General features: G+C 41.2%; 1 protein-coding gene across 11 annotated transcripts in view; it reads left to right on the top strand.

Annotated features, from left to right (window-relative positions):
- Utrn (utrophin) overlaps window positions 1–18,699 on the top strand; it is a 514,855-nt gene that overhangs the window by 400,239 nt on the left and 95,917 nt on the right. For all 11 annotated transcript variants that reach the window (XM_028861232.2, XM_028861242.2, XM_028861237.2 and 8 more), the window contains one exon: window positions 15,351–15,619. In XM_028861232.2, coding sequence (XP_028717065.1) covers window positions 15,351–15,619 — 269 coding nt within the window. The remainder of the gene's footprint in view (window positions 1–15,350; window positions 15,620–18,699) is intronic.

Below are 18,699 nucleotides of genomic sequence, written 5' to 3'. Positions count from 1 at the left end.
CGTAGAGGTGAACCAGTAAGATCCACCCAGGCCTCCTGGGGGAAATTACCTGCTTGGGTCCCGGCCCCACCCTCTCCATGCTCCAGTTGCTACTGTAGGGTTTGGCCCCTCTTTTTTGCAGATACTAAAGTCCCCTTCTTTGCCCTGGGTTAAGTGTTCCCATTTTACTAACTTCATCCTGTACAGTTTCATATATGTATGAGCACTGGGTTAGATTCATAAAGAACCTATATAAAGTGTGAGATAAAGTTTTATTTATTACTCTGCCTTTACCTACAGTCTCCTCCAGGAATGTGTTTATGAAACAGAGTTAATAATCATTTACTACCAATGTAAAGCATTGAAATTTTAATTTTTTTTTAATTTTAAAGCTAAGGAAACAAACCAAATTATAGAGAATTATTAGGAAGAATTCATCTCCCCAGAACTTGCTTTTCTTCTGCAGCCGAGAGTAGGGATGTGTGGTCAATTATTGATTTATCAGATGAAATGAAACCAGACTCCAGCGACTTAGAACACGGGACGAGTGTTGATGGAGTTTCTGTGCCAGAGTGATCACCAGCCTCTTGCTGCCCTGTGTCTGCTCTTCTTACAGTTCTTGCACCTTGCCTTAGGAGTTCTGTCCTCTGGGTTGTTTAGCCCGAAACTCTTCTCATCACCAGGGGCCTCTTCGTTCTTCATCACCCAAACCCATTCCATCAGCAAGTCCCCTCCTGGCTCCATGGAAACTACACCAGAATCCCTTACCCCTGCCTGCATCTCGCTCCCAGCCCCATCACTCCTCACTTGGATGACCAACTATCCTTTCAGCTTGGCTCCTCCTCTGCCCTCCTCTTCAGAGACTTCCTTCCCAGCAGCCATGATGAGTAGCTGAAAACGGGAACCACGTGACTTCACTGTTCAGCTGGACTCCTTAGGTTGGCTCATTCCCGGGTGGTTCTGTTATCTCCAACCTGTCTTCCCCATTGCTCACGTTCTCACCCCTATGTCTGCCCTATTGACTATGTTGCTGTTTCTCGCGTGGTCATAAGTGCTTCAATCTCCAAACCTTTGTGCATTTCTTTCCTCTTCCTGGAGCTTCCCTGACCCTCTTCTAGGTCCTTATGCTTGCTGCTGGCACCATTACCTCGTCCCTCCTCCTCCTTCCTCCTCCTTTCTCCCCCTCCTCCTTTCTCTCCTCCTCCCTCGCCTTTTCCACTTAGGTTTTTATCCAGATGTAGTGTCCTTAGTAGTCCTTCCCTAGTCTCCTCTGCTACAAAGTCTCTTTTCTGTGTTTCCTGGTGTTCGCTGTTCAACATGGTCTGCATTTGGGCTGTTGGCCACGTGTACTCTCACTTCCTACCCGGAGGACTGTAAGCTCCATGGAGACAGGGCTTTTTTTTTTTTAACTGAGTACTTGAAAAAAAAAAGTGTGTGTGTGTGTATGTGTGTGTGTGTGTGTGTGTGTGTGTGTGTGTGTGTGTGTGTGTGTTAACTCAGATTTTGGGGCACCTGGAAAGTTGGACAGAACTTGTTTACTTCATACAGTGGGGAAGAAGATGATCTTATACTGTCATGTGTTTAAACCTGGGAGAAAAAAAAAAGTGGTTCATGTGACCTCGTGGTACTTAAAGCCTTGCCCTAGACTGCTTTTCTGATCTCCTTGACTCTCCAGGACTTGGCAGAAAGGTGAGGGAGGATGTTGACCATGAGATGCTTTTGTAGCGGGTATGCACTACTTCCTGTCATTAAAGCTTCATGGTGCTGTTAGCACTCCTGGTCGTCAGCCATTTAAAGCCTAAAAGCTACTCCTGTACCTTCTTTCCTTGACTGATGGACCCAGCAGATTGCTCAGGTCCAGTTTCCAAACACCACATCCGGGGGTTGGCGAGAGAAAAGTGGTATGTATCAGTTTAACTTTATGAGTTTTTTTTTTTTTTCCGGTTTGGTGAGTAACCATTTTCCAACCCTCTCCTCCCTTCATATTATTTTCTGTAATGGTAGCTGATTTTACCTGCTGTTAAAAGTAAATGGAGGAAAATTATCCATAATAGCTTTGATACTTTTGTTGTTTACTGTGACTTATGCACAGCTGCTATCCGAAGCAGGGACTGTTTGAGCATTAGTCATCCCGTGTGGTACTAAAGTACTCAATGTTGGACGCATTACTGCTAGCCGAACCCGTGTTATGGTTTTTCAGTTCTATTTAATAAGCAGTTTTTGAATATGCTCCATGTCTTGTGCCCTAGGGTACGACGACGATAGATCCATCTCTTTTTAATTCCAGAAAATAATTTTCTCCATCATTTTTCTCTCAGATGCCTTTTTCTCTTGCAAGCCCTGTTCCTCTCATTTCCTGTCATCAATTCTCTTAACAATACAGTGTTTCGTGTAGTTTTGAATATTCAAAAGGCAGTACCTCCCAGCATTACTCTGTGTGTGGGGTGCATGTGTGCCTGTGTGCATGTAGAGGTCAGAGGTTAGCCTTGGGTGTCTTCGTTAGTTGCTCTTTACCTGTTTTTGAGACGAGGGTCTCCCACTTTTCACTGGTAGGCTCTCGATTCAGCCATGCCGTCTGCAGAGCGAGCCCCAGGTTTTCATATGTCTCAGCCTCCCTGTCACTGGGATCACAGGCCTGTGACACCGCACCTGCGTAGGAAGAGTTTTTCATCCCGCCAGCCCACTCCCAAATACCCACACAGAGACTTAGTATTAATTATAAATGCTCGGCTGATAGCTTAGACTTGTTTTTAACGGGTTCTTATAACTTACATTAACCCATGTTTTTTTTTATCTACCCTCTGCCACGTGGCGGTACCCTCTTTGAGCACAGCAAGTTCATCTTGCTTCTCTCTGCATCTCGTCAAGGCCCTGAGACTTCACCCTTCTTCTTCTTCTTCCCAGCATCCTCTTAGTTTGGCTCTCCAGCCTAACCTTATCCTGTCTCGCTGTCGCCTCGTCAGCTTCTTGATTAAACCAATCAGGGTGACATATATTCGCACAGTGTAAAGGAATATTCCACGCACCTGGCTTTTTAAATGTGAGTTCTGGGGACTGGATTCAGGTCATTGTGCTTGCGTGGTACACACTTTACTTACTGAACCATGAGGCCAGCAACCAAATGATCTGCCTAAAGGCCAGCATTAGCATTTCTTTAGAGTGGGATCAGGGCTTCTCCTGCTGGGCCATGGAAGGGTAGTTGAGAAGAGACTTGGCCTCGGCTTTTCTGTCTCACCCTATCTAGTGCCACACACTCTCTGTTTTATGCTCGATGTCCACTGAACACCAGATTTATGCTTTTTGCAACCATGGTCTCTAACTGTTCCTCTTGGTTTTTTTCTACCCATATAATCCCTCTACTCTGTTTTCCAGCTCTTCCCTCATAGACTGGAACTCGACTTGTTCTACCATATCCTCTCTCTACCAATCTCTCAGCAACTTCTTAAACATGTTGCTGTTTGATTTCTTCCATGATCCCCTGACACTCTGTCCTTAGGCTACCAATGTCGGGCCATAAGCTTAGCCCTTCCTGGTGCCTCAGTGACTTCCTGTTTATTGAGGATCTGAATGTGTGGGCGATTTGAGCGTCTACAGAAGATGCAATGAGGGAACATATTGATCTCACTCTGGGTGCGGGCAAGCTGTCAGGCACTTCCTTCCAGACACAGACTCACACTTTAGACATGGTGTAAGTGCTTGAACTCCATGGCCTGTGGATTGTGAACAAGTAACCAAGTGGAAGTGACGAGGCAGGGACAAGGTTGGCAGGGATGACCATCACCAACTGACAACAATGAGGACAATGACAGCAGTGTGGATACTAGCTAAGACCTGGAAAATAAAACAAGCCTGGGTCGCCACTGAAGCTTTTTGCAATCAGGAAAATCTGAAGCTATGAACTGCGGTTTATTTTTGAAGGTAGACTAGGAATCCATTGGAAGAAAGTCTAAGAAATCCTACTGTATTTTAATACATTTCCTTCCAGAAGTGAGAACCATAAAGAAATTGGGTTAAATGGGTCTCATGTAATTATCTGGAAAACTCAGCTACCAGGACAACCTATTCAGTTTAGAAATGATTCAGGTAAATATGATTTTTAATGGAGCTAAAGTTACATTAATAATCGTAGGAAATTTAGAAAGCTTTATGTTCATCCACTTGTCTGAGCAAAGTGGTACTAATGTCATTTAATGAATCATATCAATATATTTTTTTCCTTTTAATGCAAATTGCTTTTAGTTGCTTATTATCACCCACTTTATAATGGAATATACATTTCTTGTCATTTGTATTTTTCTTTCTACTTTTAAAACTGTTTTTGTGTTCATTGTTTGAGCCATATGAATTTGTTAGACAGATTATAAGGTACAATTTTTCATTAAAAAAAAAAAGGGGGCCGAGGGCATCTAGCACTGCTGACCAAGGTCGTTGAGGTAATGAGAGGAAGATGCAGGACCAGCAGTAAGCGTGTGCTTATTGACCTTCTTTCACCCCTGGGTTTTCACTGGCTCGTGGCCCATCACGGTAATTTCATCTCCTCCATCTCTGCTCATGCGGAACCTTCTGGCCACTGACCTCCTCGCTCCTCCTTGACTCTCCATGTCAAGAACCTCTTAGCCTTGCACACATATTTCTTGGTTCTTCTTTGTGCTGCCAACTTCCCTTTGCTGTGCTCAGTCAGACCTGCATCAGAATCCCCGTGCTGTGTTAAGGATCTGCTCACTGTGGGATTCTCAGCCACAGGCAGACCCTGCCCATCCACCCCATCCCCTCTTCTCTAGAGATAGCCAGAGAACATGGCATTTTCCAAACTGTTTATCACCACCAATAATAATAATTACTAATATATTATAAAATAGTATGTTATTTTATTCATTAATTTTCCCATAAATCAGCTTTAAAAATAATTCCAATTAAAGTCTTCCTGTTATACTGACTACCATTTCATGCTCTTCCAAGAATCACTTTTGTTTTATTTAGTAGGCTCATCAACTTTGCTTCATTTAAATGATATTTCGCCAATAGTCATAAAACATATAGTTCTTAATGTGTTTATCCATGTATAGTTGTATGTTGTATGTATGTTAATGCTATACATCTAATTAGTTGTATGTGACTGGATCTGGGGTCAATGGTTAATAATCATCTTTTCAGATCAGTGTTTCCTCCTTGGCTCTTTGATGGCTTGTTATGTGTATTAGCAGTACTTGTTTTATCTCAGCATATGCTGTATTCTTTGAAATACTAAATGCTTCATAATGTTTCAGCAAGCCAAATGGAAGTAGTGTTTCTCTCTTATGGGGACTCATATTTTATGATCTGGTGCTGATTGAAAACTGATATGGGAAGGCCCAGCTCACTGTGGATGGTCCAACCCTTGGGAGCCGTAAGAAAGTGGATTGAACAAAGCATGGAGTTCAAGCTAGTAAGCGGCATTCCTCCGTGGGCCCTGCGTCAGCCCTTGCCTTCGGGTTCCTCCCCTATTTGAGTTCCATACCCTGACTTCCCTCACCAATGGAGGGTGACCTGAGAGTTGTAAGCTGAAATACAGCCTTCCTCCCAAGTTGTTTGTGGTCACGGTGTTTTTATCACAGCAGTAGAAACCCTAGGACAAACAGATGTGACCATGGAGTACTACTGGACCTGTTGCTGATGGGTGCTTATCCTTTGGAGAACTATGGACAAATGTCAATTGTGAAATCACATTTTAACTCTATGTCAGTCCATTTTATACCAGCAATGACCAGCATGTGCAGGTAAAACTTCATGGTCATTGAATGAGCGACGATGTGAAATTGTATAGTTTAATAGAAGGTCCTTTTGTATGGCTTCTCCAAGTAACTTAGGGCTCCATTATTTCCTTGTAGCTAATAAAATGAGGCCAAATTCCACATTACCTAGCAGAAATAATTAGGCTATTAAAACTAGCAGGTGGATTTTTCCCCTGGAGGCTTTTTATTTATGTGTTTTCCTAATAACAGATTTATCAATTCAGATCCCTTTATTGTAAATGGTAGACGCTCATGCTTCTAACAAGTGTCCATGCTTCCACACACCTAGACCCAGGTGGCCCCATTACTGGGGGAGGAGAAGCAGGGATACAACTGGCCGTGGCAGCTGAAATGCCACCCAAGAGCCTGTCCCTCCTGGCTTCCCTTCTCCCCCTCCGAAAGTTTTCATTTTCTTAGCTTTGCTCTCACAAGAGAGGGATCCGCTGCCTCTCTTTAGACCTGGCTCCTCAAGGAAAGGACTCCCCTCACTCAGGTTGAGTCACAGGATCAAGGTTTTTTCTAGGATTGGCAGGCTCCCACTATAAACATGCTATGAACGGAGAAGCACCACTCACATAGGACGGGCAATGGAGAGATGCTACATAGATGCTCACAGCAAGCTACTGCTTATCAGATGTCAACACTGGGCCAGGTCAATAAGAGGCCACCATGCTGTTCATTCTTATGCCAACTCTCTGCAATAGCAGTGTTTTCTACTACCCATTTCACAGGTAGGGAAATTGAGGATGGGCAGTTCAGAAGCTGTGCACGTTATGAGCCAAGATTTGTGTCCTTAAACTTGGTGCTTGTAGCCTCTGGAGTTTTTTTGTCTACTTCTGTACTCCTTAGTATGCCTATATATCCAGCAGAAATGTGATTTCTTTTTCCTTTAGGAAACCTAGAGCATAATTAAATGCATATAGTTCTTCTTTGTACCCACTGTTACATTTCCCCGACTGAAATACCACACTGCTTACATAATAGAGTCACAGGCCAGTTCACTGATTCCCCGTTACCGAGGGAGAAGGTGTTTAGGCAATGTTAGAATTTGTCTTTTTTAATTTTCACATAAAAAGTTGAAGTATAAGTAATTGCTTTCAGGCCTGTAGAGCACAGCAATAATTTAATTAGCTTCCCAAGTCCAAATTAGAAGGGTAAAGTTGTAATGCATCAAAGGGCATAGAAAAATATGCTACTTTCTCCAGTGTTCTAAATTACAGAGCAATAGCTGGATCCTCCCAAAACTAAAGTTCTGTAATATCTATATGGATGTAGTGGACCAGTCTGGAACTGGATTGGGCAGAAATTTTAAAAAAGCAATTTTTTTCATGGTCTTGAGTATCATTGCAATGAAATTCCATTTAAGAATTGAAGTTGTATTTACTTAAAAATCCATTGAAATAAACATGTCGGCATTCTTGACGTTGAGAACAGAAGTTAGTGTGATGGACAGCGACATTTTTAATGAATTGCCTGCCATCTGCTACTTTCCCCAGTCAGCGCTGTGACCATCAATAAAGCACATTTGCCTCATAAAATATATAGGAGCAATTTACAGGGATATATTTTATGGGGACCTACATCTGGGATGTTACTTTCTGGTTTTAGCATACAGGGCAGTAAAGCATGAGGAGGTTATGATGCTTTTGTTATTGTTTCTCAGCGGAGGGCTGCAAACTCCCAAGGTGTCACCATGGTTTAGAAGATACAGTGCCAGCAACGGCATAGATGTCCCTCTTCAGTTCAGCTCCCTGCTTATTTAGCCATGTATAAACTAAAGGCATACTTAACTTCTTTCATAAGACTGTCTAAGCTTGGGCAAAAAACTCCTGAAATTTCTTACATACAGATCACTGTCGTCTGTGTGTGGCTGGGAAACAGCCCAGACTGTGGGGAGAAATGGATAGTAATGTGGTCAAAAGGAGATTTTAAAGGGGTGTGTGTGTGTGTGTGTGTGAGAGAGAGAGAGAGAGAGAGAGAGAGAGAGAGAGAGAGAGAGAGAGAGAGAGAGAGAGAAGAAGAAGAAGAAGAAGAAGAAGAAGAAGAAGAAGAAGAAGAAGAAGAAGAAGAAGAAGAAGAAGAAGAAGAAGAAGAAGAAGAAGAAGAAGAAGATTGTGGGTGGGCATGTGTGTGAGTTTGCCTATGACTGTAGAGGGCAGAGGACAGCATTAGGTATCTTCCTCAATGACTTCTTCAGCTCAGTTTTTGAGAGTCTGTCCACGGAACCTGGAGCTAACTGTCCAGACCCTTCGATCCCCACCTCCTCAGCACTGGGATTGCATACATACTGCTACACTCAACTTTCTATGTGGGTGGTGAGGATTCAAAACGCAGCTCCTCACACTTCGTGGCAAGCAGTAAGGACTGAACCATCTCCCCAGCACCTAGCTGTTAGTTTTTTTTGTTTGTTTGTTTTTTTTTTTTTTTTTTTTTTTTAAGAAGGGAAAGAGAGTAGAATGGGAGAATTTCTTTTCCTTTTGGTTGTTACATCAAAATTGTACCGAGAGAGCTATCTACTCCTTTAACAATACTTACTGAACACTCACCACATGCCTGGTGGTATTGGGAATACATCTGCCGGCATGGTGGAATTCCTTGTCCTGTGGACACTGATGTTCTTAGCGTCTCTTCTCCCAGTTTAGTGCCATCCCCTGGCACCAGTGACCCACGTATTGCTGTCCAGTGTGACACTGAATAAATGTGTTGTCAGCACAAGGACATGCAGGGGATACATTGCTGCAGAAAGTCGGGAGTTGACTCTCCGGTTGCTAGCACAGGCCTTACTTGTCTGTTCAGGTTCTCCCCACCCTTCCTGTCCCTTCCCTGGGTGTTGATGGCATTAGCCTCAGCTCAGTGCTGTCTTTGCTTACTTTGGTTCCCTCTGCAGGAAGAATAAAATCTCAGTTACCTCCAATGATTTTCTAATCAGATGTGCCCTTAGTGAGTGAGGTCCCCTGGACCTCAGGGGAGCCTCTGCACCTGCTTTCTCCTCACGCCCCACCCTCCTTAAAACTTGCATTTTGTTATTTTGGAAGGTATTCCCTACCTCTCTTTTCTTGGCCATTTTTAATTCCATTAGATGTATCTGCATCTTTTCCGCTCATTCCTCTTCTTTTTCTTGCTTTTGGATTTTCCATACCACCTTTAGACTGTCTTCACTGAAAGATGTGGTTTATACATTTAGTGGGTTAACCGACTCTCGGTGGCCTCTAGTTACTGTCATCCTTATAATTCACTAGATGAGCATAATTAGAAGTCCTGATCAGTGGAGGGCCCTCGATACTCTTGTGATCTGGTTCTTAATGAACTGCTACCGTCAGTCATCTCACAGACTAGGATGTGGGCAGGGTCCTCTTAACCACTGAGGGAGCATTTTAGAGAGATTAAGTTGATTTTAATTATTTAATCAGGAGATTTGGGAATGAGAATAAAATAGTCCCCATTATTTTAATCAGAAACACCTTTTATTTATGAAGAGAGTAGAGGGACTGTAAAAAGGGAAAAATAAAGAGATGTGGAAAGTGCGACTCTCAGTGGGTAGACACAGCCCGTCACTACTGCCAGCATCTCGAGGAGCTCTGCTCTTTTGGTATCTCCACTAAGAGAAAGCTAGGTTCTTAAGTGAGCCACAGAAAAGAACTTCAGGATGATCCAGAATAAGGCAAAGTATATTAAGTGACTTTATTAAGTATTTAGAAAGACATATGGAAAGAGGACAGTATTCATCTAAAAACGTGAGTGTGGGTTTAAGAGTCATTTTCAAATATCTTTAAAATGCACACACATACACACATACATGTGTGTGTGCACACCTGTCAATGATGTAATTTGCAACAAGGTTTAAAGACGAAGCCAAACTGAAAAGCGAAGTTTAAAAGTGAAGTAAAGTCTTTCAGCTGGTTTACTTTCTTCTCTTACCTTATAGAATTTCCTTTGGTAAAGGAAATTGCAAAGTGGTTTTACTGATGTACACTGTTAGATTTGGGCATGAGACATGAGTGTTAATACATTGAAATCCAAGATTAGAAACATTCCAGCATCCTGGTAAGCATAGTTCATTTGTTTGTGGTTTTGAACATCCTTGGTTTGAGATATCTTTTGTAGAACCTACATTATCTCTGCAGGCAACTTGGGTTTTAACTGTTGTGTTGAAGCCCCTTGACTGTCAGCTGTGCATTCAGGAAAGGCCAGTCAGATCCTACGGTGAGAGGTTCCTTTTACATCCCATGTCCCCTTGATCTAACCCATCTTCCCATTATGTCTCAGGAGCACCAAAGAGCTTAAGTTTTTTTCTCTTGAACTCTAGTGGGCTAATCAACTGGGTGATGTAGAAAATTTCTAGAGGCATCCAGATCTCCTAGACTTAGAAGCTTCATTCATTGAGGACCTACTGTGTACCAGTCATGCATACACACATGTGCATGCATGTGTGTGTGTGTGTGTGTGTGCGCGTGCACACGCATGTGTATTTGTAACTTTGTGAACCACATCTAGGATGACATCTGACTCCTGTTAGAACTGACATGCAGTCTCCTATTTCTTTTTACAACAAATTGTGCAGCAGTGAAAATCCTACTTGACATCCTTTTCTTTGTCATTTTTTAATTATCTTTTCATGCTTTGATGACATGTATTGGACTGCAAATACATTCAAAATAGCACATAGGACAAATCAGATACTGGGAATGATTAACCATACATTAAATGACTTTCTTATGTTTTTTTTTTAATCTGAATAAATAACTTTGTATGGAAAGGAGGGAGAAAAATGAATTGGACATTTTTTTTTCTTTTCAAGACAGTGTTTCTCTGTGTAGCACTGGCTGTGCTTGAACTCACTCTGTAGGCCAGGCTGGCTTCAAACTCACAGAGATTGGCCTGCCTCTTCCTCCAGAGTGCTGGGGTTAGAGGTATGCTTCACCACAACCCAACTGAAGTGGATATTTCAAAATGTTTAGTGATGTTTTTAAAAAGTAAAGCCAAAGATTGTATTCACTGCAACTCAGTTCAGTAAATATATGTATTAAGAACAGACTGGTCACTGGTCTGGATTCTCAATCAAGACAGAAAGAAAGGAAATGTTCATGGCATAAAGATTTAGAATCAGTAGTAACAATAGAAGTTATGTCAGTAGCTTAATGAAAAAAAAAATAAGATAACCTTAGGAAATCTTCCTTAACAATAAGACCAGGATGATTCCAATAAATGTCTATCATTCTTTTATAAATGAAATATGTTTGTATTCGTAAGAGAACTCTTTTCACAAGCACACAAAGGCAGAATGTCTACCTTTCTTAAAGTAAACACCGAGTAAGGTGTTTTCCTGTGTAAGAGAAAATGATTCCATGGGGTTTGCACTTGACAAGACAGGGATGAACAAATCAAGTAGCATGCCCGGCACTCCAGCAACTCGCATGCACAAGAAGGGAGCGGCCCTGAAGCCTAAGCCTGGTGCTGGCTCCTGGCCCAGGTGGACTTTCTTCCCTGTAGTCTTCCTTCCCATGGCATAAAAGAACCCGTTACAACTGCCAGACAATCCATGAGCACACTTGAAGAAGTAGAAAAAAGACTTACTGAGCTTTCTTCTCCTTCTCTCTCTGTAGCCTAGGCTGGCCTCAAACTTCAAGGGTAGAGATTATAGTCATGTGACATTACAGTCGTGTGACATTTTCTTCAACTTTACCCCCTTTTTCTTCTTCCCTTAAAATCTGTAGCATAGTATAGACCTTATTATTTAGAACAATAAAAAACATGCAAAATATCCATAATGTGTGATAGACTGTATATAATTATATATATATTATATAATTCATTGGAGTATCAAAGCATGTAAATAATACCTTTTGAATATAATTCCACCTTCAAAATGTGGGCAGTTAAATTGTAAGGCCTGAAAGGAGGAGGTTGGGGAGGGACAGGATGAGAATATACACACAGATGCCAAGGTGGAAGGCCTATGACATGGGAAGAGTTCTTTTGGTCTCAGAACTATAGGCAAATGTGTTTGGCTTTATCCTGCTGTTTCTCCTCTCTGGCATCAACCTCTGGTACTGCTTCTCTAAGGCAAATTAGATTTCCCTCTTATCACTGAGCTCCCAGACTGCCTGTATTTAGTGGCCATGTTCTACATGGGATTGACACATCAGCCCATCAGAGGGGAAGTGTGTCTTCAGCTGCAGGACCAGAGCATCAGTGTTTGTAGTCCATTAAGCTCTGAATGCTCTACTGACGGAATACTGGAACCACTGCGGCAGTGTGGGCGTCTATCCAGGGATCTACACCTGGGTGGGCTAAATCAGTACACTCTAGTGTGTGTCTCTGATATCAGCTTCTAGAAAGTCCAGTTTTAACCAGCTCTCAGCAGGGCTCCTCATACAATACCAGGCTATGACTGGTAAAGATGCTTTTCCACTTGGGGCTTCAGAATTTGCCACAGAACCTTTTGAAAATTTAAAAGAACATTTATCCCTCAATTTTTCAAATGGGAGGATTTTGTTTTTAAAGAATGCAGTCATTTCCCTGTAATTCTTTTCTACCTCTTTGAAATTGTCTTTCTTTCTTTCTTTCTCTCTCTCTCTCTCTCTCTCTCTCTCTCTCTCTCTCTCTTTCTTTCTTTCTTTCTTTCCTTTCTTTTTTTCTCCCTCCCTCCCTCCCTCCCTCCCTCCCTCCCTCCCTCCCTCCCTCCCTCCCTCCCTTCCTTCTTTTCTGTTTTATCCCCTCAAATGGTCCTACCTCGATATTTCACATGTCGCTTCATTTTCCATGCCCCGCAAATGTGGGAAGTTTTGTTTTCACTTTGTCTGTTCTGTTCTTGGCTCACAGCAGCTACTAAGGCTTGCTGCAGTCTGACGTACTTGTGTTCTGACTCGCAAGTGCTCAGTGGGCACGGGGCCTCGGTGGCAAGCCGGTAGTTCTGGGGAGCTCCATGAGTGGGGGTTACATGATAAATGGACAAAAGGACCCTCAAACAGAGCAACTTATACTGAGGACAGAATCATGGCAGCCAATATGAGATATTCTGATGAGAAAGCTGTGGATGCCTCTCTGTGATATGTTGTTAATGGTTGACTCAGAAACAGTTTTTACTTTATCTAAGAGAAACCATTGTGAGTAAGCTGTCCTTTCTGGAACTCTCTCTCTCTCTCTCTCTCTCTCTCTCTCTCTCTCTCTCTCTCTCTCTCTCTCTCATTCTCTCTCTCCCCTTTCTCTGTCTCTCCTTCTGTGTCTCTGTCTCTGTGTGTCTCTCTCATTCTCTCTGTCTCTCTCTCCCTGCCCCGTCTCTTTCTTTCTATAATAGCCATTGAAACACAAATGCTTAAAATAAATTCTTCGAAAAGCCCCTGTAACTTATTAACCAGAGCAGGTGTAGCCCTTGTAAAAGTTACCCCATCTCTCCTGAGGCCACTGGGAATGAGATTTTCATCTCACACATAACATTTTTATATTTACGTAAAATATAAAATATAGGTGTTATATTTAGCCTTTTACAGATGTCTCGAAGGTAGAAGGATTTAAATGAGGGTTGCCCTTCTGAAAGCCCCATGCCCCCAGAGTCTGGCGGTTCTGGAGTCCTGGTGTGTTAGTTGTACAGTCAGGCAGTGGCTCTCTTAACTCCTTGGCTTAATACCCCGGCTATTGTTTGAAGTTGGCTTTCACTTGTTATTATTACCGTTTTATTGGGGGGCTCTAGTCTGGTATATTTGGGGTAGCCACCATGTTGATGCTCCCTCTTCTCCCCACTCAGTTTAGTTACCAAGCAGTCATGTGACAGCCCGGCCCAAACGTTTCACTAGTTTGCAGCTGCTGGACTCGTTGGAGGCCATTTGGTTTCAATTTAAGGACCAGTGGTTTAAACTGTTCTGGAAAATTAGGCAAACATACACAGTCTGTTCCCTTTTGGATCACATTCATATGAGGCCCGATAGGTAGGCAGATTTATCATAAGGATAGATGTTAAGGTCTAGACATGCTTACTTTGGGTCATTTCAGAACAAAGTTCATCTCATGACCACGGTGGATAAACTTTATTTTCCCAAAGAACCATTTTGGGGTGAAGTAGAAATCACTAATGCAGTTCATACCAAAAGGTGGGATGTTATTGCAGATAAAGACCTATGGTAAGTCATCGTAAAACATCTCAAGTGACCAGTGATGGGAGACTGCACCCCTGCAGCCATTCCGTTTTAATCATTTGGTACAGTATTCTGTACATTATGAGACCTTTAGTAAGGGAGCTTTTGTTCGATGAGTTTGCCCAACTCTAGGCTCATATCAGGACTCTATCCATGTTCCATACAGGCTGAGCTGTGATACTTGGGAGGTCAGATCAAATAAACGTGCTTTTGATTTCTGATATTTATTTCCAGCTTAGGATGGGTTTATCCATAACCTTACCTTAAGTCCAGGAGTATCTGCCTGAGGTTAACCTGGTGTGTGTGTGTTTTTTTTTTAATCATGATTGTGTGTTTTTGACCTGCATCCCTGTTTCTGGGCGTAGTTCAGAAGGTGCACTCAAACTAGCTAGATAGGAAAGAGGGGATCCCTGAGTGTGGGGGTGATAGAGTCCCAGGCTGTGCTGCGTAACTGGTTGGCCTGCTTTTCGAGTCACTGTGTCCAGTTGCATGCTCTTGTCCTTGTCTTGTTGGGTTTGCTGTTCCTGGCCCTGGGCTTTGGATCTGACATGGATCTCTGGATCTTTTCTTCACTCCTGGGTTGTGACTCTTCCCACCAGTACTGTGCCTGCCCTTTCTTTTGGAAAGGCTTAGTTTGTTTCTTATACTCAGACGGCCCTCTTGGCTCTGTCAAAGATGGCCCTTGTCATCTTGCAGTCTTCCTGGTGAAATGTGGATAGACACTCTGTTTCTGTAGATCCAATCTTCAGAGAGTGCCTTTTGTGGAAAATGAGCAACCAAGCAAATTTAAGGATGATGAAATCTTTCAGATCTCCTATGCCTTGAGTGTGTTCTTTAAAGAAACAGAATAAATTTTTCTAAAGATTTATTTATTTATTATATATACAGAAGAGGGTGCCAGATCTCATTTCAGATGGTTGTGAGCCACCATGTGGTTGCTGGGAATTGAACTCAGGACCTCTGGAAGAGCAGTGCTCATAACCTCTGAGCCATCTCTCCAGCCCCAAGAAACAGAATAAATTAATCTTATATTTTGAGAGTTTTTCTTCATAACTTACAGCTATTCTCTGCTAATTATGCTTCTGATTTCTCTTGAGAACAATGACATGAAAAACTGTCTTTGGATTTTTACATACATAAATTTATGATAAAGGAAAAAATGTTTTCCTTCCTGAGTTATCTTGCTACATTTCAAGGCTTACAAGTGTTGAAGTATTACAATTCAGAAGTCACCATGAACCATAAACCGTTTACTAATCTGAGCAACCCTTTTCTCCTCCTTTTGAGTGTATGTTTAGATGTAACTATGCCTTACTGGTAAAGGAGTAATTTCTTCTTTCTCTGACCATTGTAACTCAGCCTCTATTTACCCTAGTAGCCCTTAAAGGGGAGAATCACATCTGGACATGAAGGATGAATGACTAACTGACTAGATGTCCAAGCTGTAACTTCTGCTTTTTAATTACAGAATTGACTCCTGAAGAGAGAGCCCAAAAGATCGCCAAAGCTATGCGCAAACAGTCTTCTGAAGTCAAGGAGAAGTGGGAGAGTCTAAACGCCGGGATGAGCAGCTGGCAGAAGCAAGTGGGGAAGGCGTTAGAGAAACTCCGAGACCTACAGGGAGCCATGGATGACCTGGATGCAGACATGAAGGAGGCCGAGGCGGTGCGGAATGGCTGGAAGCCCGTGGGAGACCTGCTCATAGACTCGCTGCAGGATCACATAGAGAAAACCATGGTCAGCACCTTTGCCTTTGACAAAGAATATTTAAGGAATGTTTGGTTGCTGCATAGAACACAAATAAAGAGTCCCACATACAGGAGTCATTATAAGGGATTCTTATGAAGCTAACACTGCTTCAGCTTCCCACCCAAGTCAGGAATTATGGCAGATGTTTTCCATATGTGCCATTCTCCCAAAAAACACTGAGGTGGCTTTTATGATAATTCAGTTTGTTTAAACATTTTTAAAATTCCAGTTGAGAATCCCTAAATAGCTTAGATTAGGTTTACCTATTTAAAGCAAAACCAAACTTTTTAATTTCACTTTGTTTCTCAATATGCCCTCCATTTCGCTTTCTTTGTTTCCTATTCATTTGTTAAAGAAATTGGGTGTTTATTTTGTAATTATTCCCACAGCCTAGATTTAACAGAATCATACCCATGTGGTACAGCCTACAGGTTCTGTCTCCTAGACACTGGTGGTTGGATTTAGAGGTTTAATAAAAAACAAACTGCTTTCCCAGGAATTCTCATCTATAATTTCTGTCTTATTGTCTGAGTAAATGAAAAATGAATTTAGTTATAAATTCCTTTTGTAATCAGGAATTGCCCAAGGTTAAGGATATTAGTCCTATGGTGTAAATCCACTTTGGTTACTCGTATTTTGTAACATCTTCAGGAAAAAAAAAAAAAAACGATGAAATGTAGGCAGTAAAAGATATTACAACTTTAGAGTATAACAGGGTGTGTACAGTCATGAATCATGCTGGAGGATGAGCCATGTGAAACTCAGAAGGGACAAGTCCAATGCCACCTATCATGCATGGAATTTTTATTGCAAAAGGTACACACATCTTTTGTTCATAGACGCTGGATAACATTCTTTTCTATGAATGTGGCTGAGTGGAAAGAAAAGATCTGGGAAATTAACTTAATACTTGGGCCAGTTACACAAGTAAGTATCTGAATGTATAGACATAGGAGTAGCAATAACTGGCATTTATTTATTAAGGCTTATTATTACATGCCAAGAACTGTTCCTAGTCAGTTCATTTGGATATCTCTTTTAATCCTCACACCATCCCAACAAGGTGGGTACTATTTCATGAAAACAAAACCGAAGCTCACGCCCACACAGCTGGCTAAGTGGTGAAATGCTTGTGACTAATGTTCTTAAAGTTCTTCTCCTTCACTACAGAGATGTCTTTCATCCTAGTGGTGTTAAACACAATCTTGACCAACTCTTTGAATTTAAACCCTCTAAATTTTAAACACTTTTTAACTTAAAACTCTTCAATTTAAAGCAAGTGTTGCAAAGAATATTAGTGTTTGCCATTTTTGACGGATGTGTTTCTGGCTATTCAGTGAATTAAGTAGGCCTCTCCCAAACCCATAGCATCCTAAAATACATTCCTCTGGATACATGTGAGTTTCAAATAGTCTAAGAAGAACATAAGCACTAGTTGATCAGCGCAGCTTTTTCCAAAACTGAACACTTATTGTATGTTTTCTGTTTATTTTAGGTGGTGTAGATTGTATTTGAGGCCTTCTACATTTTGGGCAAATACAACACCATTCAGCCCTGTGCACAGTCCTCTTTTTACTTTTTAATTTTAGATGAGCTCTTTCTAAGGTGTCTAAGTTAGTCTTAAACTCAGTTAGTAGACCAAATAGACCGTCATTTTGCAGTCTTTCTGCCTCAGCCTTCCAAATACCTGCAACTACAGACCTTAGGTACCAGGCCTGGCTTAATTAATTATGAACAATGAAAACTCTTTTAGTGTTTTATAATATGTGAATACTATCAAAAACAACAACAAAATGCTTCTAGATTTGAGTGGGAATTTACTCATGTGAATTTGAAAGTGTCACTTTTTAATATTGGATGATTAATGTTAAGAAAAACAAAAATTGATATCTGGAGGGAAAAACCCAATAGTTTGGAAATTGTTAGTCTTATTTAGTTAAAGGAATCACTCTCCTCTCAAGCCATATCCCTTTGCTCTTAATCTACTTAAGGGAGAAAAAAACAACAATAATTAATTGTCTAATGGGAAGGAATAAATTGGATTAAAATACTTTTGCATTTTAGGAAGTAAAAGATTAAAAACTCAAGTCTCACTAAATAGAATAAATTCAATGTCTGTGATATTTGGCCTGTGCCCTAAAGTATATCCATTTCTAACTGAAGCTATATGGGGAGGGAGAGATGAAGTATTAGGAATTCCTAAATATTAGTAAATTCATCAAAGCAGCACTGGAAAATAAGATCTCGAGGAATAGTGAAATCATTTCAGTTGCTAAAGTTATCTTTAATAATGCCGTTTTCTGCGTATATACCTTCTGGTTGCAGACGGCTTTGAGACACACACCTGCCAGCAGTCTAACGCGCACCTTTGATAGTAGCAGATGTTTCTGTTTTTACAGCAACGAGGGCCACGTAGACGCTTATTCTCTCATAGGAAAGTGCAGTCAAAACATGATAAATTACTTCTTTATACAAGAACACATGGCAGTTCTGAAGCCATTTATAACTCGATTTATTTCAAGCCCCTTAATTTGGAAAGTCTTAAAAGGCGAAAGATAAACTTCCTTGATAGAAAGGTTCCTCGTTGCCATAAAACACCTCACCATAAAGCGAAAACAAAGCCAAAAAGACTTTGCCTGTCAAAGCTCCTTTAATGCTTCACCTATGGCTTGTAACAGAAAAAAAATTTTTTTTACACAGTGAAAATTTAAGCTTCTTATTGTTCCTTAAGATAAAAAAAAAACAACTCACCTGTCTTGAAGGTATGATCTACTTCTAAAACACCTTTACCATCTGCTAAAATAAATTGGTTATTATATAACAATTATAAAACTATTAAATAGTATGTTGATTTTAATCTTTATACCTAAAAACTAAAAGGATGTTGATTTTAAAACCTGGATCCAGCTTTGGGGTCTTTGTATGTAACCATGAAAAGGAGTGTTGTTATATCAAGCTAAAAGCATTGGTTAAAAGCCTTGGAAACATTTGAGTTCTAGCATGTGTGTCCACCTGGGGGAATCTGGATTCCTTCTGCGTTTATGCTGAAACGCTCTCTGTCCCTCACA

Source organism: Peromyscus leucopus, chromosome 8a (genome assembly GCF_004664715.2).
Source record: "Peromyscus leucopus breed LL Stock chromosome 8a, UCI_PerLeu_2.1, whole genome shotgun sequence".
Lineage (NCBI taxonomy): Eukaryota > Metazoa > Chordata > Mammalia > Rodentia > Cricetidae > Peromyscus > Peromyscus leucopus.
The sequence above is the reverse complement of the archived record's forward strand: the minus strand, read 5'-3'. Positions and strand labels throughout refer to the sequence as shown.